The sequence below is a fragment of the Podarcis vaucheri genome (assembly GCF_965113315.1).
Source record: "Podarcis vaucheri genome assembly, chromosome: 15".
In the NCBI taxonomy this organism is placed as follows: domain Eukaryota; kingdom Metazoa; phylum Chordata; class Lepidosauria; order Squamata; family Lacertidae; genus Podarcis; species Podarcis vaucheri.
This window is the reverse complement of record NC_138753.1, coordinates 1,588,109-1,611,998: the sequence shown is the minus strand read 5'-3', so window position 1 is coordinate 1,611,998 and position 23,890 is coordinate 1,588,109. Positions and strand designations below refer to the sequence as shown.

Here is a 23,890-nt window from a genome sequence, read left to right as displayed (position 1 = left end):
GGGGGGCGCGGCCCCCTCGGGCCCTCAGAGTTGCCCCCTTTGGAAGATCTGCTGCCCCGCGCCCCGGGGGAGGAGCTTTCGGGGCAGTGACGTAAGTTGCAAGACTCTCCGCTTCCGGAAGTTCCTTCTCCGGGTTGTCAGATACCCTTCTTTCCCTGCCTAGCTCTAAGCCCCCGCCCGTGACGCAGAGCTATGACGCTTCAGCAGGATCTTCTCTCTCTCTCTCTCCCCCCCCCGCTCAGAGGGCTTCCGGTCGAGCCCACCGTCACTTCCGGGCGGTGAGGCGCGGCGGCGGCCATCTTGGGCGGCTGGAGGGCGGGGGGAGGGAAGCGGCGGCGGCGGCGGCCGGGCTTGCGGCCCCTCCTGCTCCTGCTGGTGCGGCGGCGGCCCGAGGCGGCGCCCATGGCCGGGCAGTTCGACGCGGAGGACCAGGCGAGCTGGTACTGGGGCCGCCTGAACCGGGTGGAGGCGGTGGGGCTCCTGCAGGGGCAGCGCCACGGCACCTTCCTGGTGCGGGACTCCAGCAGCATCCCCGGAGACTTCGTCCTCTCCGTCTCCGAGAGCTCCCGCGTCTCCCACTACATCGTCAACAGCCAAGGTGCGCCCAGGGAGGAGCGGGGGCCCCGGGGCCGGCCTCGCCGCCTCCCCCGCCTCCGCCCCTTTATGTGGGCGAGGGGCCTGCAGCTCCAGCGGGCGCGGCGGGAGGCCTTTTCGGGCGCTGCCTTGGGCGGGGCTGCCCCAGCACGAGGCTGGTTCGGCAGACCGACGCCTCCTCGGTTTTCTGGCGGGCTAGGCCGCGCCTGCGTTTGGCCTGAGACGGGGTGGACCCCAGTCCTTGGTTAGCTGTATACTGGGAGAGAGGGAACTTTAGTCTTCCTGACTCCACCTTCGCTCTTCTCTACCCCCCCCCCCAACAAAATTAGGAGCGACCAGACGGTCCGCGAAAGGATCCTGCCTCGCTGCAGCCAGCAATGTTTCTGATTCCTTGCTTTCTGTTGGGAACTTCCTGCTGTTGCGATTGGCCCCCGAAAAGATGTGCGCTGCTCCTACGCTTGGCTTTTTATAACTGTTTCAAAGTTCCAGTGTTGTGTTTGTTGCTGCTTGCTCGGTTCACCTGCACCTGCTTTGAAGGCATGAAGCGCCTTTGAAATCTTTTGGAAGAGCAGCAGTTGCCGAGTTTGCAATCAAGTGTTTGTTGACAGTGCTGTAAAACCGCTTGGCTTGGTTACTTTGGTGGTTGGGGCTCAGATGGTGCCCTGTAAATTGAATGCACAACTTTATGCATGCATTCTCTCCATAATGCATTCCATTATGGAGAGAAGATTGCGCAAGTGATGCTTGCTTTGAGGATGCAGGACAAGGCACATTTGTGTGGTGACCCTCCATAACACTGGAGAGTTTTTTTGTTTGCTTTTACAATGAGGTATTAGATATTTTTAAACACTGCCTTAGTAAAAAAAGAGTGCTTTTACATGGTTGCATATAAGCTAAATAAATATTTAAGACGGTCACAAATTGAAAAGTTGATTGTACTGAAAGAAAGCTAGTTACAGTCAGAGTTATCTGTTTGGCCATGCTCATAGTTTTTGGAGTAAGTAATCTGTAGTTTTCTTTCTCCCCTCCTACTCCCAGGGTCAAATAATCCTCCTAGGTTTCGAATAGGGGACCAAGAGTTTGACTCCCTGCCAGCTTTACTGGAGTTCTACAAAATACACTACTTGGACACTACAACCTTGATAGAACCTGTTTCAAAATCCAAACATAACAGTGATGTGCAACTGAGGCAGGAAGAGGCTGAGTATGTGCGTGCTCTCTTTGACTTTAATGGCAATGATGAGGAAGATCTTCCATTTAAAAAAGGAGACATACTGAGAATCCGGGAAAAGCCTGAAGAGCAGTGGTGGAATGCAGAAGACAGCGAAGGCAAGCGAGGGATGATCCCTGTTCCGTACGTCGAGAAGTATAGACCTGCCTCTGCTTCAGTATCTGCTCCGATTGGAGGTAACCAGGATAGTGCGCTCCCGCAGCCGCTGGGTGGGCCGGAGCCAGGTCCCTATGCCCAGCCCAGCATCAACACTCCGCTCCCCAACCTCCAGAATGGCCCCATTTTTGCCCGGGTTATCCAGAAGCGGGTCCCTAATGCCTACGACAAGACAGCCTTGGCTTTGGAGGTACATAATGGGCAAAAAGAGATTGGTTCAAGCAATTTCTCTTTCAAATAGCCTTGCATCCTAAGAGGTTAAGAATCCTTTTGCTGTTAATCAAAAGTAGTCATGCTTTTCATGCATTCTTTGTTTAAAATATATGAAAGGGGCGGTGAAAACATACCATTAAGGGGCCAGTCCTCACCTTGCAGCAATATGTTGTCCTGTATCCTTGTGCATCTACAGTACTAAATGTAAATGGCGTTTCTGTGACTCTGGCACTTGTCACGGTGCCCCATGCGTTAGAAGTGGTTTAGTCATGCTGGCCACATGACCTGGAAAAGCTGTCTGCAGACAAACACCGCCTCTCTAGGCCTGAAAGCAGAGATGAGCACCATGCCCCATAGTCAAATTCGACTGGACTTAACCATCCAGGGGTCCTTTACAAAATGTAACACGTGTCTAATGTTGGACCCTTGGGCAGGCAGGATGTGCTTGCCTGCTGCCTCTAGTGCATGCGATTGCCACTTTTGTTTTTTCCTTAAAGGTTTAATTATGCCGAAATCTGGGAGCAGCCTATACTGAACTTTAGAATTGTTTCATTCTGCAGGCTTGTGCATCCAAAAGAATGAGGATTCTGTGTTGTTCAGAGACAAGGGGGTTCTCTACATCCATGCAGTTTTCTGAAAGGCCTGATTAGACACATTGCTTTGGCAAACAGATTGCTATGCCAAATGTTGTGGGTAGCACACTGCTATGCAGTTCAGTAAGGTCTACTGTCTCCTTAGAGGTTTATGCTTTCATACTACAGTGGTACCTCGGGTTACAAACACTTTAGGTTACAGACTCTGTGAACCTGGAAATAGTACCTCGGGTTAAGAACTTTACTTAAGGATGAGAACAGAAATCGTGTAGCGGCAGCGGTAGGCCCCATTAGCTAAAACGGTACCTCAAGTTAAGAACGGTTTCAGGTTAAGAACAGACCTCCAGAATGAATTAAGTTCATAACCAGAGGTACCACTGTATACAGCATTTCCCTTATGTGAGTAGATAAAACCCTAACTTCAGTTGTTCAAGAGCAAGAGGTTGGAGCAGTAAATGGCAAAGCAGACTTTTGTAGGGCAGCTGCTTTGGGAGAGGCTCTTTGCTCACTCTTTCAGGTGACCCAGGTGATTTGCAAGGCTTTGTCTGATCATAGAGAGGCCTGCCTGATGGGAGTGTTACTGTTTCCACTTCCTTAATATTATTGGGAGGCTACACTATTTCCTTAGGCTCACCAGGTAGTTTTCATCCTGATCATAAATTTGGCGCTAAATCCAAGCCCCACTGGGATCTTCAGTTCCTGCAGCAAGCGGGATTTGCCTTCTGCTCATTTGACTGAGTGGTCCTTGGTTTTATGAAAGCAATAAAATGGGCCAGTTCAAACCTGAAACCTTTTGTGATTGTAGGCTGCCTGTTAAATGAGCTTAATTTTTTCCCAAGTGACTTCACTTGCTTTTGAGCAGCACCTGAGATGGTGCCGCTTTGTGTTTTCTCCTGGACACAGTGGAACGGAAATATGCAAGCAGCTGTGCAGGCTGCACCAGGAAGGCCATTCTGTGGTCTTGGAAGAGTCAAGCCAAGAGTCTCCACTGATGCTTTGCTGGTTGTGTGTCTTAATTTCACTGCTTCCCATTCTCCTTGGTGCTTTTGGAAAGGGGTTATTGGTTCAGTATAGTGTTGTGACTGACTACTTTGACCAAATAATTGTGGACTCTACTTGTCCGAGGAGTTGTTAACAGTGGTGCTTTCATTCTTGGCTGCAGGTCGGTGAGCTGGTAAAGGTCACCAAGATTAACATGAGTGGCCAGTGGGAAGGAGAGTGCAATGGCAGGAGAGGACACTTCCCGTTCACGCATGTCCGGCTGCTCGATCAACAGAATCCCGAGGAAGACTTCAGCTGAGTATGGCTCAATGGTTCTGCTTACAGATGGGAACAAACACACTGTGTTCCACTGCAGCTGCCATAGACTGATCCTAGATGTCAAAAGCAGTGTCACTTCTGCAAGACACTGATATTGTTGAAATATCCCTGGGACCCGACACTTAAAAGAGGCTTGTGTTTTCAGGGTACGAAACTCAATGGCTTCTGTGCCAAAAGTGGCACATAAGGATAGGTAAATCAGAGACATCACTTCCCCTCTCCCCTCCCCTCCTCCCTGCTGGAAGTAGGATTTGGCCACCTCAAGAGGGTTCTTGTGTATGGCTTTACCAGTCCCATTGCTTTGTCTGTAGGCAGCAAACCTGAATGGTTAAGTAGAAAGCTCACAACTTGCTAAGCCAAGAAAATTTCCTCTCTTTGGATTTGATTTGCAACTCCTGCATCATAACTGCTTGTTGCATAATAAGTACAATTTGCACATTGCAGGTGACTGTTTAAACATACTATTTTGATACTGGGGTAGCTGTTGCATAACTACCATCATTTGAATGGGTTAGCTATTGTATAACTATTCTGCGTTTTGGCTATTCCCCAGAGTTCCCAAGAAAGGGGGTTTCAGAAATCAGTCTCCAGTACAGGCATAGCAAGTTACTGATTTAATTCCAGAAGTAGAGATTAAAACCTAAAAAATTAGGTAGACTATTTGGCCTTCTAAGTGCAGAGAACTATGTTTGTTGCACTTTATTCACTAATATGGGTAACGATACAAGTTGCTGAATCTGTTACAGATCTGAGCACTACACTCCAGATGTAACCTTTGACGCGCTGCAGGAAGGAATGGAAGTGCCTCAAAGTCTTTGCGTGCTTTTATTCATTCAGTATAGTAAGATAAGTATTGCCAGTGCTTTTTTCCTTAAAAAAAGGTTATGGGGTACTCTCATTCCGTCTGAGACTCAGGAAACACCGTGACAGGAAATGAGGCCACCATCGGGGGTAGCAACGGAACGGACAATTCACCGTGCTAGACTTTTAAAAAAACCTTTCTTTTCCTGTTAGATTCACAAAACATTTAGGGGTGTGCGTACCCCCAGAAAATAAGCACTGAATATTGCCATCAGAAATCAAAATGCCAAAACCTTTTTTTAAAACCTGCTATTTAGGTCTGTTTGTTTCCATTTGTAAAGCATTCACATGATGGCTCCATGAAGATCTTATTTTTAATAAACTAATGGAAATACTTAAACGCTTTGGGATTGATTCTAATACATTCATAATTCACAAAATTAATTTTTATCCCTTCACTTTTTCACTACTTAAACATCCAACTTTTGTGCTAATATTTCCCAGGCTGCTTTCCCCCCACATCCTTTTTTAAACAATCCAACCATCCACCCAGATGCAGCAATTGTAAAGAAGGCTTTTCTTCCTAAAGGATAAAGAACTGAAATGTCCTTTGGATGATCCCATATAAGTGGGGTGTTGTCTTGTTACATGTTGCAGTGGAGTAGCTGGATCCCAGTATGGAGACCATGTGCAGAACACACCACCGTGTGTTAGGCCCTTGGGGCTGGAACACTGCAGTGGTCATGTTCTTCACTTCTGCTTAAGTGCGATTGCTTTACGTTGAAAGGGCAGTGCCTGCAGAGTAATGCAAATTGGCTGTAGATGTGTGACGGCATCAGACAGGTTTTAGCAAAATGCTCTTGCTGATCAATAATTCAGGTTGGCAGGTAATATTCCTTCTGATGGTGCTTGTTGCATGTTTTATCTAGATCATGCTTCCAAATTATTGGGCAAGCCGTGAACACAATCAGTTGCCTTCATGAACCTTCTTGGATTTTTATGGGGAACGCAGATTATTATTATTTAATTCTTCTCCTTAACTGGAATTTGATAGTTGAGACCTACCTGTCTCTGTAAAGTTGACCAATTCCTCAGCAAGTTCCTCCCTTTTCTTTTTACAGCATTTCCTGTAAGATAACATAACTCCTTATTAAACAGCTTTAGTACATGCTACAGTCTTAAAATCCATAGACCTTTCTTTGCTTTTGTTGATTTTAGTAGTTCCTCTTTCACACTATTAAATTTTGTCATGGAACTGTATTTTACAGAGAAATGCAATATTTTTAATTAAACCTTGACGTGCTGCATTTTAAAATAAAAAATATAGGTATTACAGTCCATTTCAGTTTGGCACTGATCAGCTTGGCAGAAGGCAGGGAACCAGCTTTTGTGCCTAAGTCCACAGTCCTCCGGATGTTGCTGGCATTCAGTTCCAGTCAAGCCCAGCAAACCCACCCAGTAGTGCAGAGGTGATGGGAGTTGTCATCCAGCAACATCAGGAAGACCCCCCCACCCCTTCTCTTAAGTTGTGTGGGGAAAGTCCCTGTGTTTAAGAATGCAACAGTGATTGAGACGGAACAGAAAAAAACAAACTTCCATTTGCTTCAATGTTTGTGCTGAGTAAGGCTGGAAGGCAGGGAAGCATGGATGACATTAAACTCCTGCACAAGATCGGAGGCTGCTTTTTCTTTTCCACAGGGAAGCTCCTTCCTTCCTAGTTACTTCAGAGATTTAAGACTGCGTCACTTGGTCAGTGTTGGGTGGTTAACTTGTGCTACAGCTAGCGTAACTCATAAAGGTTTCTGACCGCCATCGGTTGCCCTGTTTTCATTCTCTTTGGTGCAGTTTTGCATCGGTATACTGAACTCTCTTTGAATGGGCTGCTGTGTATCCTGTCTTCCATCTAAGTCAAACCCAGCCTTTCATACTAAAACTTGCTGTGGTTTAATCTTGTTAATCTGTTGGAATTCCTAATACTGCAAGTATTTTAATCATCTTTAATAACATGCCATTTGGATGAAAGATACTAAGTAAGCGAACAAGAATCAAAAACATGTAAAAATGTGCCACTGTATTATATAACACTACACACTTTCTTGACAGTTACTTTTTGTAGTATGTAATTGACATGTGCATAATACGTGAAGTAAATAAAAATTGCAAAAACCGTATTTGTGACTCATTGCTTTAAAAATATAGACATATGGATATGTGAGATACCTAGGGTGATTGCAACAAAATTGAAAAGGTACCTCAATATTTTCTTACGTGCGTTGCACATTAGGATCAATTTCTTGGTAGATGTAGGATGCAAATTGAATTACTATTAAAAGGACATTATGTGTCCCCAAAGTTGATGAATTTCAGTTTTCCTGCCAGTTTAAATTATATTTAACTCACATGGCATATAAGAGTTTTGACACCGCTTTGATGTGCTTGAAAATTTAGATTGCACTGTGGCTATTGAGACTACAGCTGACAAATAAACTAGTTCAAACCAACTTCTCCCTGTGGATATGCCAGCTGCTCACGGTACCGAATATTCACTGTAACTGAGCTATTTCTACCTCTTTGCAGCCTACTTGTGCACTGCGCTAGTCCAAAGTTTGTGCCATTCGGCTCTCCACCCTCCTGAGCTCTTTATGTTGTGTAAATCACCCTGTGATCCTCAGATGAAGGGTAGTAGAGAAATCAAATAATTCTTGTGGAAAGCTTTCTCCATCGCACTTACCCTGCCAACCAGGTTTGAAGCCAGTCTGCCAATATTAAGTCAGCTGGTTATTTTTCTTTAAAAATTCTAAATTTATTACAAAGGTGTCCCCAGATCTGGGCAGCAGATCTTTTGAGAAATAATTACTTACTACTTTGCCAAAGTATATATTTGTATACCTCCCTGCATCCAACAGAAAAAGTGTGAGTCCTTTTGAGAGGCAAGCCTCCTCCCTGACATCGGGTTGCCATTTGAGCAGGGGGGTGGGGAGGAGGCTGCGCAGGGTGACAAGGGTCCGGCCAAGCAGTCGTGTGCCTGGGAAGGATGCAAGTGGGGTTGTGAGGTGCACCAGGGATGCAGAATGCATGCAGAGCGCCCTTCTCAAAGTGCTGGTGCTGACCTTTAAAGCCCTAAACGGCCTCAAAGGCCCAGTATACCTGAAGGAGCGTCTCCACCCCCATCGTTCTGCCCGGACACTGAGGGCCTTCTGGCGGTTCCCTCATTGCGAGAAGCAAAGCTACAGGGAACCAGGCAGAGGGCCTTCTCGGTAGTGGCGCCCGCCCTGTGGAACGCCCTCCCATCAGATGTCAAAGAGAAAAACAACTACCTGACATTTAGAAGACATCTTAAGGCAGCCCTGTTCAGGGAAGTTTTTAATCTGTGATATTTTACTGTATTTTTGGTTTCTATGGAAGCCGCCCAGAGTGGCTGGGGAAACCCAGCCAGATGGGCGGGGTACAAATAATACATTATTATTATTATTATTATTATTATTATTATTATTATTATTATTATCAGATGCCGCCCCCCTCCCGAATGGAGTGCTCTTCCCCAGGACACACCTGCGGGCTTTATTTCATTTATTGTATTTATATAGCACATTTTTCTTCAAAGGAGCTCACAACAGCCCTGTGAGGTAGGTTGGGCTGAGAGGCCCGAGGTCGCGCAATGAGTTTCAGGGTTGAGGGACGGACTCGAACCCTGCTCTCCCGGGTCCCAGTCCGACCCTCTAACCGTTACGCCACAGGCCAGCCGCTGCGTGGCGCGAAGAGGCCGCCCGCCGGACAACCGCTGGAGGCCAGGGCGGAAGCGGACGCCGCGGCTCTCGCGGTTGCTAGGGAGCCGCTGTTGCTATGGTCGGGAGGGGGGAGGGAGGGAGAGCGCGCGTGCATAGCGGAGCGGTGCGCCTGCGCGCGCGGCCCGGAGTGCCCGGATGTAGCGGGAGGAGGCGCCGCCGCCATCTTTGCCCGGAGAGCAGCGAGAGCTGATCGTGGTTGAGCCCCCCCCGCCGGACCATCGGTCTCCATCCGCCCCGCGCAGCCCCCGCCGCCCTCGCCCGACGGACATGGACGACCGGGAGGACCTCGTCTACCAGGCCAAGCTCGCCGAGCAGGCCGAACGCTACGATGGTGCGCGCGGGGGGCGACGACGACGCCGCCGACCCTCTGGCCGGCGGAGGCGGAGAGGGACGGAAGGGAGGGAGGGAGGGAGGGAGGCAGCAGGCCGGCCAGCCGGGGAGCCAGAACAGACAGGGCGGCGGCGACCAAGGGCCAGCGGAGGGAGGGAGGGGCGGGCGGTTGCCTCGCTGGCTGGCGGAGGGGAGCGCCGGGCACAAAATGGCGGCGCGGGCCGGCAAGACGGGGCGGGCGGGGAGGCGGCGGCGGCGACAGAGGGAGAAGCGGCGGGGCGTGGGGGGGCGCACACAAAATGGCTGCCGCGCGCGACAGGCGCTGAAGACGCCGGCGGGGGAGCGGGGCGGCGGGCAGGCGGCGTGAGGGTCTCCTGGGCGGGGAGGACAAAAGCCCCACGCTGGGCCTGGGCGGCTCCCGGAGGTCTCGGCGGCGCAGAGGGGCGTGGCGGACGGAGGCGGAGAGCCAGCCGGAGGGCGACGCGGCTCCTTGTTCTGTGCGGGCAAATGGGCTCCCTCTCTTACGGCCACCCATTTCCCCGGTTCCCGCAGCCCCCGAACGCCTGGCGGGGGGGGTGTATGTTCACTGTCAGTTTCGCGCCCCGCACTGGGGACGGGCTCCCGAGGTGGGTCTTTTTTTTTGCCCCAAGCTGGTTAGTTCAAGCGAACACTCTCCCCCCCCCAACGTGTTCCCTTGGAAAAGACCGGCAGAATTCTTGGGTATTCGCCAGGCTCTCGTTGAAAGCACTATAGAATACCACTGCCCGTTATTGGGCAGCGGGAACAACCATTCTGAGACTCGCAGGAAGATAATCGGGGGGGGGGGTTACTGGGAAATAGCATGCTTGCTTAGCTGCCATCACTGTCCCTTGCTGGGGAACTGAAGATGTGGGGATTGCTTAGGTCCATTTGCTCTAGTATTTAAAAGCATCTGCTGCTGTGAAACCCGGAAGCGAAAGTACACTCTCTGCTTCACTCAGTTTCTCCTTAAGCTTTACAACCTGTAGGGAGTAGGCATTTACCTGGGTTTGTGTGACACTGGCCCGTATCTTTTCTCCATGCTGAGGGGCAGGGAGGTTTGACGGGGCAGAGAGTGTGGGGTGGTGCCCTTGTTCCTGTGGATAGCACACATTGATCGCAGTGCAGGGAGGTTCTCTCCAAAGCAGGGGAGGGTGGAGCTGTCCAAGGCAGAAAGCCACTTACTATTAGGTGGCCTGTTTCCATCCCATCCTGGCCATGACAGCTGAGCTTACAATACAAGGAAGACTGTATTTATTGAAAAGGAGCTGGGCTATTTGCGGTGACATGTGGACACTCTGGGAGTTGTAAACGCTTGACCCAGCCGGCCTTTTGCAGTCTTCGCATAAAGTGCCTTTTAGCTCCTTGTAGACCATGGAAGCTGCCACCTTTGGAGTTTATCCCTTGCCTGGGTAGCCGCATCTTGGGCAAAGGAAAGTGGCAATGGCTTAGAGTGCTGAACAGCTTTTGACTACCACTCTTGGGCATGCCTGTGTGTTTTTTGTGATGACCTGGTTCCATTTCACCTGTCTGCTTGAAATGTTAAGGCAGAGCTGACTTCTTATTTCACCTCACGTGGTACATCTAAAGCATGCTAGGCTGCCTGTCAAAGGCCCCCTGCAGACCACAGGAGCTGAACATCACAGGTGCTCCTCTTCCTCCCCCTGCCCCTTCCAGGTTACAGCTGCTCTCCTTCCTTAACACCAAGAGGCAAGAGGTTCTCCCAGAGCAGGAGGCCTTTCCTGATTTTGAAAACTGAGCTTCAGAAGTGCAGTATAAGGTCAAAGGCACTCCCTGCTTGGCAGTGGCCTGGCAACCCCAGATGTTTGGGTGACTTCTAAGCATAAATGGGCATGAGACCATGAAGGTGCCCTGAATATACTTCATTGCCCAATGTGTTTCAGGTTAAAACCTGTACTCAACTCTAGAAACATGATACATGCATATTAGCATATTTCCAAGACTCCCGCCTGAATAACAGTATTGCTTTAAATTCTTTGGGGTAAATGTCTCCTGAGCATTCTTAGTGTCTCTCTTTCCCCTTTTGGTTCCTGCATTTGTTGCCTCTTCATCTTTCCTCTGCTAAAGCAGCCAGGTAACACCTCTTGTCCCCTGCTTCTTAGCCTTACCAGTGCTTCTGTTTCTGCCCTCTTCCCCTCCAAATTTAGAAACTTATATTTTGGAAGCAGAAGGAATTATGCAGTGTAAGCATGTGACAACAGATATCACAATACAATCCGGTCATTTTCATCACGGTTCTCCAGCACACATCTGCCTCAGCATAGCTTGGAATGCCTCATCTTCTATCATATAGCAGATCTTGACTGCAGCTGGTGCCCAGTGATATGTGATGGTTGCCCCAAAGCAGCTTTACATAAAGGGCTTCCCTTTTAATATGGATACAATTTGGAGTTGGTTGATATATTTGTGCTCCATTTCTGATTATTGTTCTTTGCTACAGTGTGTATAAATTCACTGTAGTGAAGGCATCTTCTGTTTTCATACTACATGTGCATGAACAGGAGAACACTTGAGGGCTGAAAAAGTTGCATGATGTACATCTAATCTGAGTAGCTGACCTGAAATCACAGCCCTGGTGGTTTGTAGCTCAGCACGTCAATGGTGCAGCTCATCAGCGCCCTTTCCTGGCTCCTTGGAATAGCATAATGGATGCACAATGAAAGTGCTTTGGTGACAACAATCACACCACTTGAGTTATTGTAGGTCTGTGAGGCTGTCCTGGGTTGTGCAAGTGGCTGCCTGCCTCCTGCCTCCCCTGCTCAGGTTTGTCCAGACTGACATTAATTCAAAGCCAGGCTTGTGTCTGGTTTGGTGATGGATTTAAATGGAAGGGCATGGAGAGCAACTCTGCTCAAGCACACACAGACACACCTATTCTCTCTTTAGAAATGGTTGAGTCAATGAAGAAAGTAGCTGGGATGGATGTTGAACTGACCGTCGAAGAAAGGAACCTGCTGTCTGTTGCATACAAAAATGTAATTGGCGCTAGAAGAGCTTCTTGGAGAATAATCAGCAGCATTGAACAGAAAGAGGAAAACAAAGGTGGAGAAGACAAATTGAAGATGATCCGGGAGTATCGGCAAATGGTGAGTGCTCAGGAGAGAAGGGACCCCTGGGACGCTTGAGGGGGCAGCTGGCGGGGTTTGCAACCCTACATGCAACACAGTCCAGTGGGTGGGGGGGCTCACAGAATTCTGTTGTCGTTGCAAGCATCAGTGTGTGAGTTTTGGATTGTGGAACATAACTTTTCCAGCTGCACAGCCATGCTGTTTAGGGTAGCCCCCAGGTAAGGGTTGCTTCATGATTTCTCTGTGATGGCTGTGTTTGGGATTGAGCAAGACTTTTCCCAGTGTACACTGAGGCATGGGTGAGTTTGGGGATTCCCCTCCCTCCCCAACATCCCAGCTGCACTGTTCTGTTGGGCTCTTTGCCAGCAAAACTGTGTGGACCTTGCACTGGTGTTTTGCTTGCGCTCTTCAATCCCATTCAATGTGCACTTGGACCTTTCCTTGACCTGGGCAGCTGCTTCTTGAGGCACCTGCTCTCTTCCTGGTCTCTGCCTGTTCCAGTCAAGGTGCTGGGTATAAATGTGAAAGAGGAATGAGGAGCTGTCTTCAGGGCTTACATCACAGGCACACATTTCATCCTCAGCTGTGTAGCAGATCAACCAGGCGTTGCTGGCGTTTATACTAACAACTGCAACTTTCACAGAAGGGACATATCAGCTGGTTTGAGGGAACCCTAAGATTTACAGAACTACCAAAGAGGGTAAAAAGCCCTGAAACAGCCCATTGGGAACAAAAACTTCCCAGCCGCTGTTTACCTTTTTCAAGGGATGGGAAAGATGGAAAAGTGATGCTCAGGTACAAGGGTGGGCAGAAAGGACCTTCTTAGAAAAGGGCTAGAACCCGAAACTAGAATCACTTCACCTTGGAGAGTGTTGATGCCCATCCTACTTGCTTAGACTGAATCCTGTAACAATAAGGCTATCTCTGCTTGTGAAATGCCTTTTCTGCTTTTAGAAGACAGTGGATTTGGTTGTTGGGCTTCTGGCCTTCAAAGGCCTTGCATGCTTCTCTAGGAGCCCCAATAGATTCAGGAAATGGGATTCTTAGAGCACAGGGCAGCTGCAAGGCAAGCGTTCATTCGACCAGGAATAAAAAAACCCTTCTGAAATCTAACGGACAAAAAAGCAAACCCATGACTATCCTCTTCCAGTTAAGCATACATTTTCTGAACACAACTGCCAGTTTTATGGGGTGGCTGTGAATTTAATTCTTTATATTTGCAGCCCTGTAACAAGGTCACATGGTGTGTCATTAAATAAATAAATAAGAAAGAAAGACATTGTGTTGCATCTGATACAATAAAATAAGCCTTTAATAAGCTCCAAGGATAGCTCGGTTGGTTGGAGCAAGGTACTGATAATACCAAGCTTGCAGGTTCAGTCTCCATATGGGACAACCGCATATTCCTGCATTGCAGGGTGTTGGACTAGATGATGCTCGGGGGCCCCTTTCAGCTCTGTGCCTCTGATTGGATGAAAACCATGGGCAATAAAAAAGTCAAAGCAAAGAGCAAATCATGGTTCTGGAATTATGTGGAGGAGAGAAAAGTATCCGCTCCCTTCACAACACTTGTTACATTTCTCCTTATCTTTTCAGCTCTCTAAGGCTGCATCCCATGGTGTCTCTTTGCACATGGAGGCTTCTATGAATTGGAGGGAATGGGTGGTTCCCTTTTCCTCTGCACCCTCCTTCTCACATTGGCTCCAGAGGGGCAGTATGCATGGGGCAAGCAGGAGAAAGGGGGAATTGCAGCAGTTGGCTCCTGATCATGGAAACCCCTGCGGGAGCCAAGTGTAAAAGCACAAATGGTTAACCAACCTTGGAGTGTGAACCTTTCCTCCTTGTGAAGATCTGCCCACTTCTCCAGTGCTTCAATATCCTTTTTGAAACCAGACAACCAGCCCTGTACCTGCATTTCAAGCACAGACAGATCATCTATTTATATATAAGGCATTTATTATATCCATTCCTTTCCTCATAATGCCAAATATTCAGTTTGTCATTGACTGCTGCAGCACAGAGTTTGGCCAACCATGGAAAGCCTGCAAGCAGGACATGAGCACAATAGCAACCCCCCCCCCCGGTGGATTCCACCACAGCACCAGGTCCGGATGGTCTCATTTTGTTCCAAGTGGACAGTCTTTGGGGTGGGGGATCCTTTGTTTGGCACCCATGCCTACAATCGAGCATGCTGTCCTTTGCATAAAGTGATGGGAATCGCTTGAACTGGAATTGTAAGGGAATAATGGTGACGCCTCTGTGCTGTGGAAATGAAGCTGTCTAACAATGGGCATCCATATGTTTGCACTGGAGCACAGTGAAGAATTTGCATCTTAGGCAAATCAAGCTCTGAAAAGTTCCCTGGATCTTTTAAGGGCTTTGTGTGTTGTATTCAGTTCATAACAGTAGATACATTGGTACCTTGGGTTATAGACACTTCAGGTTACAGACTCCGCTAACCCAGAAATAGTACCTTGGGTTAAGAACTTTGCTTCAGGATGAGAACATTAGCTAAAGTGGTACCTCAAGTTAAGAACAGTTTCAGGTTAAGAATGGACCTCCAGAGCAAATTAGGTTCTTAACCCGAGGTACCGCTGTAGTGTCTCAACCTTGGATTCAAATAAGAGTTTAGGGTGAGTTGCTGGATCAAATAGCAAATCACTGAGTGGTCACTGGGAAATTAGGAATAACTTAGATCACCCTATTGTAGTGATCAGTTGGGCATGCATTTGCACTACAGTGAATACACAGATAAGGGGGTATTGTTTCTGAAAGCTGAAGATTTTGGGATCAGGGTGAGGTGGAAGGATGTTGCTGTGAACAACAGCTGGGGGGAAAGTGGGCAAAAAGAATTCCCTACAGGCTCCCATGTTGAGATCTGTGGGACACCTGATGAAATTTGTGTATCTCCCCACCCAATCCCTGCCTTGGATTGCAAAACAACAGATAGCCCCACAGGCCTCTTCCTTCAGACCCTCCATTCTGCCCCCTGGGGCATTTAAGTGGGGCGCGGGCCTCTCTGCTCCTACTTTGTATACCTCTTGGGCTTGTAGGGGAGGGAGGTAAATCCTTGAGTCAGAAACTTTACCTGGGCTGGAGGCAGGGATTGGAAGGCAAAGCAGCACACTTTTCCACAGGAGTGAGACTGATGATTATTCAAAAATTCTGTTAAAGTTCTGTTTGTTTATTCATTGGCAGCAGGTTTTCTGAATTGGCCATTCTTTTTTCTTCTCTCCCCCAAGGTTGAGACTGAATTGAAACTAATCTGTTGTGATATTCTGGACGTACTGGACAAACACCTCATTCCAGCAGCCAACACTGGCGAATCCAAGGTTTTCTATTATAAAATGTAGGTGTGAAATGGGGAAGGTGCCTTAACTATGATGCTTGTGGGTTGAATGGGTTCTTCTCAAAGGTGACGGGATCCTCCCTAGTGCTGTAACGTGTTGGGAGGCAGGGGCAGGAGGGGATGAACAGTTCTCCTCCTGCCCCCTCCAGAGGGAAGCAGAAGTTCGGAGAGAAATGGAAGCGTTTGTAATATTTTTCATCAGTTCTTGTATAATATTGTTAAGAACATAAAATGTATTGTGAACAACATAGCAAGCATTAGTTAGCACATAATGTTATACTCCTATATTTATTAAATTTGACATGAATGAACGCCTTGCCTTTATTCAGACAGTAAACTAGCTACTTCACCATAAAGTAACAAACATTTCATGCTTTTTTCTTGGGGTGGGGAATTATGTTTAAGGCAGAAAACTATCAGTAAAGAAAAGGAAATTGTATTATTTGAGCTTAGAAACAAATCTGTCTCTATAGTCAATAGCTTGCATAGCTGGTTATTTATTTATTAAATTTATATATTTAAATTTCTGCTTAAATGTTCTATATGGAAGGCTATGCCAGCTGGTAAGCTGTTGAAGTAAGCAATGTTTTCTTCTTTCCTTCCACCTGCTCCCAGGAAAGGGGACTACCACAGGTATCTTGCAGAGTTTGCCACAGGAAACGACAGGAAGGAAGCTGCTGAGAACAGCCTGGTGGCTTACAAAGCTGCTAGTGACATTGCAATGACAGAACTTCCTCCAACACATCCCATCCGCCTAGGACTTGCCCTCAACTTCTCTGTTTTCTACTATGAAATCCTTAATTCTCCTGACCGCGCCTGCAGGTGAGGAGCAGCCCCCCGCATGGGAGGGTTTGGGGGAGGTGCTGCCTGCTAAGCAGAGTTCTCAAGGTTGTCTCCTGCAGCTCTGAGCAGGGGTGAGAAGCAGAAGATGTCAGGGCAGGTGGGTGGGTGTTTCAGCTGCCACTGCTTCTGGGTCTCTGGGCCTGTTGGAGTGTGCAGCCAGGTAGGCATGCAAAAGGGTCGCCCTTGTGTGCCCGCCCATACACCCCTGGTCATCTTTGTGGGTTAAAACTTTGCTCCCCTGGTGAGAGACAAAAGGTGGAGAGAATCCTGAGAGTGCTGTAGAAGAGGGCAGTGGCACCTCAGGGGCGGTTTTGCATAAGAGCCCTGCAGCCAAAGGGAGGCCACCTATTCTAGCCTCCTGTTCTCACAGTGGCCCAATAGAAGCCCATGAGTAGGACTTGAGTGCAACAGCTCTCCCCTCGCACAGTTTCCAGGAACTGGCATTGAGGAGCATTGTGGCTAGGAGCCACTGCTAGCCTTGTTCTCCGTGAATTGGTTTTGATTTGTTAGATCTGGTATCTTGGAACACTTTTTGTCATCTGTCTCCTTGTAGGTTGGCAAAAGCAGCTTTTGATGATGCTATTGCAGAACTGGATACGCTGAGCGAAGAAAGCTATAAGGATTCTACACTTATCATGCAGTTGTTACGTGATAACCTGACACTATGGACTTCAGACATGCAGGGTGACGGTGAGTAGCTGATGATGCTCCAGCCTTAATCTTAACATGGGAGAGAGCAAGTGGGGCAGAAGGTTCCAGCTAGCCTGGAACAGGAAGTGTGTCACATTGGTTAGGCTGTTGGGGGCACGGTATTTAAGAAGTAGGGAAGAGATAGGGGACACTTTTTCTCTCTCCCAGCTGATCACCTTGCGACTGTCAGCCTCAAAGCTGAGTCTTTCAATGCTTATATTTTGGAGGACATGCAGTTGTGATTCCCCATCTAGGATTCTTACTGGCATGACACCAGAAATGCTCCAGTTCTTCTCCATATTTCCAACTGACACATGGATAGTCTCTTGTCTTTTTCCAGGTTTCAACCATAAATGATTGATTGATTGATTGATTGATTGATTGATTGATAAACAGACACAGTCTGGCTTCCAGTTTATGTTGACCCTTTTCCCTTTCCCATGGGCTCAGCTGTAAGCATTTTTTTAAACTACCTTTTCCTTTTAGTTTTTCCACAGTTTTTTAATTGCATACTAATGTGTGCCTAAGGATCTTCGTGGTATGTATAAACCACTGCATTGATAGATGCTCAGCCACTTGAATTTGCTGTTGGAGGGGTGACTGCTGTGGCCTCCCCTTCTAGCAGGGTAGCTCTTGTTCAGGGTGCCAGACATCTACTCCGCCCTCCAAATTACTAGGAACTGTCAGGAGCCCAAGCAGGGCTTTTCCTTAGCACTCCTCATTTTCTTTTCCAGCTCTTCAATGTGCTCATGAGACTGTTTTTCTGGTGTTGCATTTGCGTTTTCCTTTCAGCTACACTCCTGTGAGCCTTGTTCTCATTCTTCTTCTGTGGCCTTGTTTTGGGCTCATTCAGTGACTGCATTTGCTACTGCAGTGAGTTGTCATTTATGACAGGCAGGAGGAGGGTGTTTCTTATGTACCTCAAGCATTTAGTTTGAGAATCACAATTTTTAAATTCATTACAAGCAACCCACTCCCCCACTTACGCAGAAGATATGTTCCGAGGCACTGCACTCATCTGCAAAATTGCATATATTTGAAGCACCATTGAAAAAGCCTGCAAACACCCCTCCCCCTGCCCGTGATGCTTTTGAGTCACTTCTGGGTTTAGTGTGCTCCACTATTGCACACACATTTAGCACGTGTAAACGGGTGGGGTGCCTGTATTATGCATATTGCTGATCGTCTCAGAAAAACATTTCTCTAGGCAAAAATACATTGGGTACAAAACAATGTTAAGGCAGCAGAAATGCAGTCACTTCAATATTGAATCCAGGCCTAGCATTAAAAAGCAAACAAGGACAAGCCACAAAATACATCACAGATAAAAAGAGTTCAAAAGGCCATGAGGGCAGAAAGCAGCCAGTTGCCATCATGAACTTTGCATGCCAGCTGGGGTCCCACGGAGAAGCCTTGGTTCCACATAGCGGGCAGTTTGATTCCCTCATTTTAGCTGTGAATGCTGGAAGAAACTTGTTCAGTCCCAGACTAGTTGCAAAGCGTGAAGTGAGGTGAGGAAAAGAAAACGATGGTCATGATCGCATGAGATGTTTCTGTTGAGACCACCAGCCTCATAACGGGGTCTGTTTATTTATAGGGGCTGACCTTTAGCTTCAGAATTATGATCAGTCTTTTGAAAAAGACAAAATTCACTTTCCCAGCTGGAACCTTGCTGCTGTTTAAAATCAGGAATGCCTGGCCATCATGCGTTTGGTCCTCTGCAACAAAATAAAAGCGATCAGATAGTTTCCTCTTTGTTGAAAAAGAAGCATCATCATGACTTTCACAATTCACGTGGCAGATCTTTCATCTCATGAGATGGAAAAGTGTTCTGGTAGCTTGACTTGGCATTGGTAAATGCAGAACTGGTCACAGTGCAGAATGTTGGTGGCTGGAAGGCGGCAAATGCGCTTGTGCTTGGTACATGATCCAGACAAGGTGTGGGGTGGCCAGAACAAGTGAAATGGAGCTGAGCACCTTGTCTTGGGTCCTGCAGGAAACCGACCCTCCTAGCCACTAATAGTTGGAGTGCTAGTCCTGGTGGAGCTAATGTGGCACCCAGCATGCTCAGAGGGGTCCTGAAGTTTTCAAGAGTACAAAGCATTTGCTGCTGGTAAACCCCCCCCCCCCCCCAGAATCCCCAAGGCCGGTGATGAGGGGGAGAGGAGCAAAAGAAGCTCCATACTGCATCAAATAATAATAATAATAATAATTTATTATTTATACCCCGCCCATCTGGCTGGGTTTCCCCAGACACTCTGGGCGGCTTCCAAAGGAATATTAAAATACTGTGATACATCAAACATTAAAAGCTTCCCTAAACAGGGCTGCCTTCAGATGTCTTCTAAAAGTCAGATAGTTGTTTATCTCCTTGACATCTGGTGGGAGGGCGTTCCACAGGGAGGGTGCCACCACCGAGAAGGCCCTTTGCCTGGTTCCCTGTAACTTGGCTTCTCGCAGTGAGGGAACCGCCAGAAGGCCCTCGGTGCTGGACCTCAGTGTCCGGGTAGAACGGACACTGATTGATCTGCCTAATTTCATAATGTCTGCGCTGACTAGCTAAAGCTCAGCAGGGTTTCAGGCAGGGAGTCTCCCAACCCTACTTGAAGACACCAAGGATTGAATGTGGGGCCTTCTGTTTGCAAGGCCAGGTGCTCTGCCACATTTTTACCCCAAATGGACTAGATGTTTTTCATCACAAACAGGGAGCACTCCGTGCTGCAGATGCCAGTGCAATAAATGTAGTAGTATTTGGTGTCAGATACTTCCACACACATTCTCAGGTAGTCAGCAAATTGTCCAGATTTGGATTCCAACAGTTATTTTTTCTAGACGGTTGGTATGTTAAAAAAAGGGGGGGAGCACATGGCCCTTTCCCAGGCAGAATTAAGGAAAAGCGCTTTTAGGACACGTGGCCTTGGGCTTCGTTTTGTCAGACTTGGACGCCCCAATCCCAGCTAGAGAACAGACCCCGTCTCCAAAACCCTGTACTGGTTCTCCACCCAGCTCTTCACTCTTGCAGCACTCCTCGAGTCTTACCACAGGCACACCATTCAGCACCAAGGTGGGGTTCATCTAGCAGAAATAGTGTTGGTGGTGAAGCCAGTATTTCTCTTCTCAGGGAAATCTTAAGTGTTGCTGTCAACCCTCATTTTCGTTCAGCTCAGTATTAAAAGGTCCAGTACCTTTCTGGGTCAGGAGTGTGAGGCGGCAGCAGGAGAGAAGGGCTTTTTAAAAATCAATTTTTATATGTCCTAGCTTTCTTTGTATTTATGCAACACATAAAATTTATGCTTTTTGTATTGTGTACATACCATTGTTTATATGGTTTTGTAATTTTTGCACAAGTTTTTCTATGTTGTTACCCACTCTGGAATTGATACTTTTTTTAAGTGGAGTGGACTATAAATACTGTAAATAAAACAGAACAAATCCAAATTAGAATAGTTTAACAATAATAAAGCAAAAAGTTAAAACCACTGCAAGCACAGCAACTTAAAAAATAAATAAAACCAGTATGGAGCGTTGCATGGTGCACAGATCTCAAATCACTAAAATAGATGCACCCGTTACAGTGAAAATGCCTGGGAGGACGAAAAGGTATTCCCTGGGTACTCAAAAGGTCATCCTGTGGACTGCCACCTTCCAGAAGGCCCTGCCCCCACCTCAGCTGCTCAAGGAAGTATCAAAAGAGCAGCAAGGGGTAATCCATTCCTCCTTTTCTGCTTTTGGGGGAAGTTAATTGGTTTTTCATTCAGTAGTCATCCGTATTGTGAAATACAGGCAGCAAGCATTTCACATGGGGTGTCCTTTCCCAGCCCCTATGCTCTGCCCCACTCCAGTCTTCTTTCGGGTCCAAAAGGACCAGTGCGTCTGCGATGGTGTGTCAATTAGACCTGCTTAAAGTGGACACTACCTGTGTGCTAAAATGACACCCAGGGAAAAGATGCATTCTTAGGAATCCACTTCAGGATGACTGATTCTACCTCAAAAGTTATTGGTTCGAGTTGTGAGAAAGTGTGAAGGGTGAAAAGGGAGAATCAGTGCACAGTGGCAGTTCCCAGATGTGCCTGACTTTTGTGTGTGCTGGTATCTTTGCAGTCCCTTTCCTAACCAGCCAGATTGGGCTTGCCACATTCCCATCTCCTGCTTTCCGTAAACATTGTACCTGGGCTCATTTGCTGCCTTTCTCTAACTCCTGTTTTCCCCCCTTTCTGTTGTGTAGATTCTTAAAAGGAACTTCACCTGTTCATTTTCTAAAACTCTACTTTGTAAGTCTTCATGATTACTTGGGGAGTGACTGTTTTCCTCCTTGGCACTAATGCTCGTGGTCCTGCTTGCATATCTTGATTCTTTCAGGGCTGTGCACCAGCTCACCTGCTTCCCATAGGTTCTGAATATGGGCCATTGGCATTGGGTTTCTGGAGACCTGGGCAGGCCCCGTTAAGCGCTTGCTCTTTGGGCAGTTTTCAACACGTTTCTGTGCCTCTCAGAATGGCAAAGCTTAACTTCTGCACTGCCAGGGCCTGGCACGTGCAGTGACGCATCCCTTCTACCAGGAGTGCCAGGAGGGAGAGGCACAGACGGCATTTTGGCCATCTTGTTCTACTGGTTGATCCAAGTCCTGCATGTCTGGGGCTAGAGCCATGCCATGTTAGGTGTGTTCTCCTTTGGATGTCAGGGTCCATGCTTGTGTGTGTAAGGTCAGGCACCAACTGGTGAGTGGCAGAGGGCAGTGGAGCAGTCTGTGTTCATTGCATGCTTCAGTCTGAGGAGGTGGCTCCAAATTAACGCCAAGCATGTGTACAGCCTTGGTCAAAACAACCCTTTCTGTAACCTTTGGCACAAGGCTGCTTGTGTTGGAGTTGCAAAGTAACCATTAAAACAGTGTTTGCCTTCTGCAGAGCAGGTTTGCAGGGTAGACTAACAGTGTGTTGCTGTAGAGATAGGAGCCACTGAAAAGAGCCATGGTCCTAGGGTGAAAGGAGGAAGGCGTTTCTTTTGGCTGTAGAAGTTACTTGGTTATTTTGGATGCTTGTTTTGATGGCCAGCATTTGAGATTTCACCAATGCGGTGGGGGGGGCTGCTCTCGTCACTGTCAGGCACCCCCTGCTGGGCTGCCCACTTGTCCTGCCGCTGCTGTGAGGGGCCAAGCTCTGTAGGTGAATCCTGGCAGGCAGAGGCCTCAACGACAGGGTGATCTGCTGTCCTACAGCCATGGCCTAATTCTGTTGTTTTCCTTCCCAGGTGAAGAACAGAGTAAAGAAGCGCTGCAGGATGTGGAAGATGAGAACCAGTGAGACATCAAGGCCAATAAGAGACCCCCATCTTTGTCCCCCTTCTACCGCACCCACTCCCATAAGCCCCTCAGTGTCCCTGGGAACCATCTGATCTGACGTTTGTGATGGGCCCCAGAATTTAGGTTCCTACCCTGTTGGTTTTTTTACACAGTTGAAAAGTTCTTTAAAAGGCAAGAGTGAATGTCTGTGGATTTTACTGGTGCCAGCTTTCAGTTTCTTTTAAGACACTAACCGGACTGGCTGCATAGAGGCTTTTTCTGCATTCCTGTGTTGTCTTCTGTCAGTGTTGGAGGTGACATCTGGAAGCCATTAGAATTCTAGCAGAGGCTTGCACTGTAGAGTGCATGTGTTGGCATTTTTCATTTTTTATAATTGTTTAAACAATTTTATATGAGTGTTTAGAATTGGGCGTTTAGCTTGAAGTTACCGGTTTCATTGGGACAGTTCTTGTAGTGGTTTTGCTGTAAAAGAAAAAACAAAAAGCAAAAAAAAAAAATCCAACTGTGCTGAGATGATGTTGCTGCAACAGACGGTGCTGGTAACGGTTCAACAATCCGTGGCTGCTCATTCTTGCCTTCTCTTTACTTTCCCTCCAAGCAGGTTAGCATTGAAGGTGGCGTTGAAAGCCTGCATGTGTGTTCAATATTTTTCTCTCCCTCCCCCCTCCCTTTTCGCTAGCTCAACCTCTTTTGTTCAGTATGTGTAACTTGAAGCTAATTTGTACTACTGGATATCTGACTGGAGCCACAGATACAGGATCTGTATTGTTCTTACTGAAACACAGCATGGAATTAACATTAAACTTAAATAAAACAACCCTAAATTAAAATGATGCCAAATACTACTGCTACTTTACCCTGGTAAATGTTTAGCAAGAGCTGCAGACCGAACAAGTAGCAGGAAGAAAAGTGTTACTTAATGGAAGAGAGGCTGGCTGTAGCATAATGGAGAGGGAGGCCATCACCAGAATTTGTGGGTCTCAATTGGCGGCTGCCCAGAGAGCGCAAACTTGGGCACTGAATCAATCGTGAGGTGGTTCAATCTGCTTAATTGTTGCATTGCGAGGAAACAGTTTTTATCAGGGAAGCAGCAAGGCAGACGCCTGCCTAACTGGGTCAAAAATTTGTACTCTGGTTGAGCTAGAACACCTTTTTGAAAAACAAGCCATGCTCCCTTTCATTTCTTAACGGCTCTGTTTCCTTTCAAAGTTAAACTCCGCTGTTAGCTGTGCTCAGTCCTTTTGGTCACATGCTGACAAAACACTGAAAGGATTGTGGGGAAGCCTTCCGGCCCCGAAAAACTGTTCCTTGGCTGCTTCAGCCTCCTTCTGCTAATGCCTTGTACCCTCCTCCTTCTGGTCTGAACTGTCTCCTTGCCTTTTAGCTTCATCTGGGCTTTCCCCTCTGGCTGAGCAGTGAGTCTGTTGGATAAATAAAATACTGTGTCAAGATTCTGCACCTCAGACTGCTCTCTACCGAACCCTCTCAAAAGTGGGGAATGCTTCAGCACTCAAGCAGCATCTGCCAGGCCCCCATCAGTCTCCATCCCTTCCAGTAATATGCTTAGTGATGCCTT

General features: G+C 47.6%; 2 protein-coding genes across 4 annotated transcripts; both read left to right on the top strand.

The window, feature by feature from the left end:
- The first annotated feature begins 331 nt into the window (after window positions 1-331).
- CRK (CRK proto-oncogene, adaptor protein) lies at window positions 332-7,079 on the top strand. 2 transcript variants are annotated; one of them, XM_082200762.1, is made up of 3 exons: window positions 332-598; window positions 1,633-2,001; window positions 3,950-7,079. In XM_082200762.1, the coding sequence occupies exons 1-3, from the start codon at window positions 403-405 to the stop codon at window positions 3,955-3,957; spliced, it is 573 nt and encodes a 190-aa protein (XP_082056888.1). In that variant the 5' UTR covers window positions 332-402; the 3' UTR covers window positions 3,958-7,079. The 2 variants fall into 2 exon arrangements, with proteins under 2 accessions (XP_082056888.1, XP_082056887.1); XM_082200761.1 differs by having other exon boundaries at window positions 339-598; window positions 1,633-2,171.
- Window positions 7,080-8,820: 1,741 nt separating this feature from the next.
- YWHAE (tyrosine 3-monooxygenase/tryptophan 5-monooxygenase activation protein epsilon) lies at window positions 8,821-23,772 on the top strand. 2 transcript variants are annotated; one of them, XM_082201946.1, is made up of 7 exons: window positions 8,821-9,027; window positions 11,952-12,151; window positions 15,376-15,482; window positions 16,098-16,304; window positions 16,879-17,015; window positions 21,241-21,286; window positions 22,263-23,772. In XM_082201946.1, exons 1-6 carry the CDS (start codon window positions 8,964-8,966, stop codon window positions 21,246-21,248), a joined length of 723 nt encoding a protein of 240 aa, XP_082058072.1. In that variant the 5' UTR covers window positions 8,821-8,963; the 3' UTR covers window positions 21,249-21,286; window positions 22,263-23,772. The 2 variants fall into 2 exon arrangements, with proteins under 2 accessions (XP_082058072.1, XP_082058071.1); XM_082201945.1 differs by lacking the exon at window positions 21,241-21,286 and having other exon boundaries at window positions 8,823-9,027.
- Window positions 23,773-23,890: the final 118 nt, after the last annotated feature.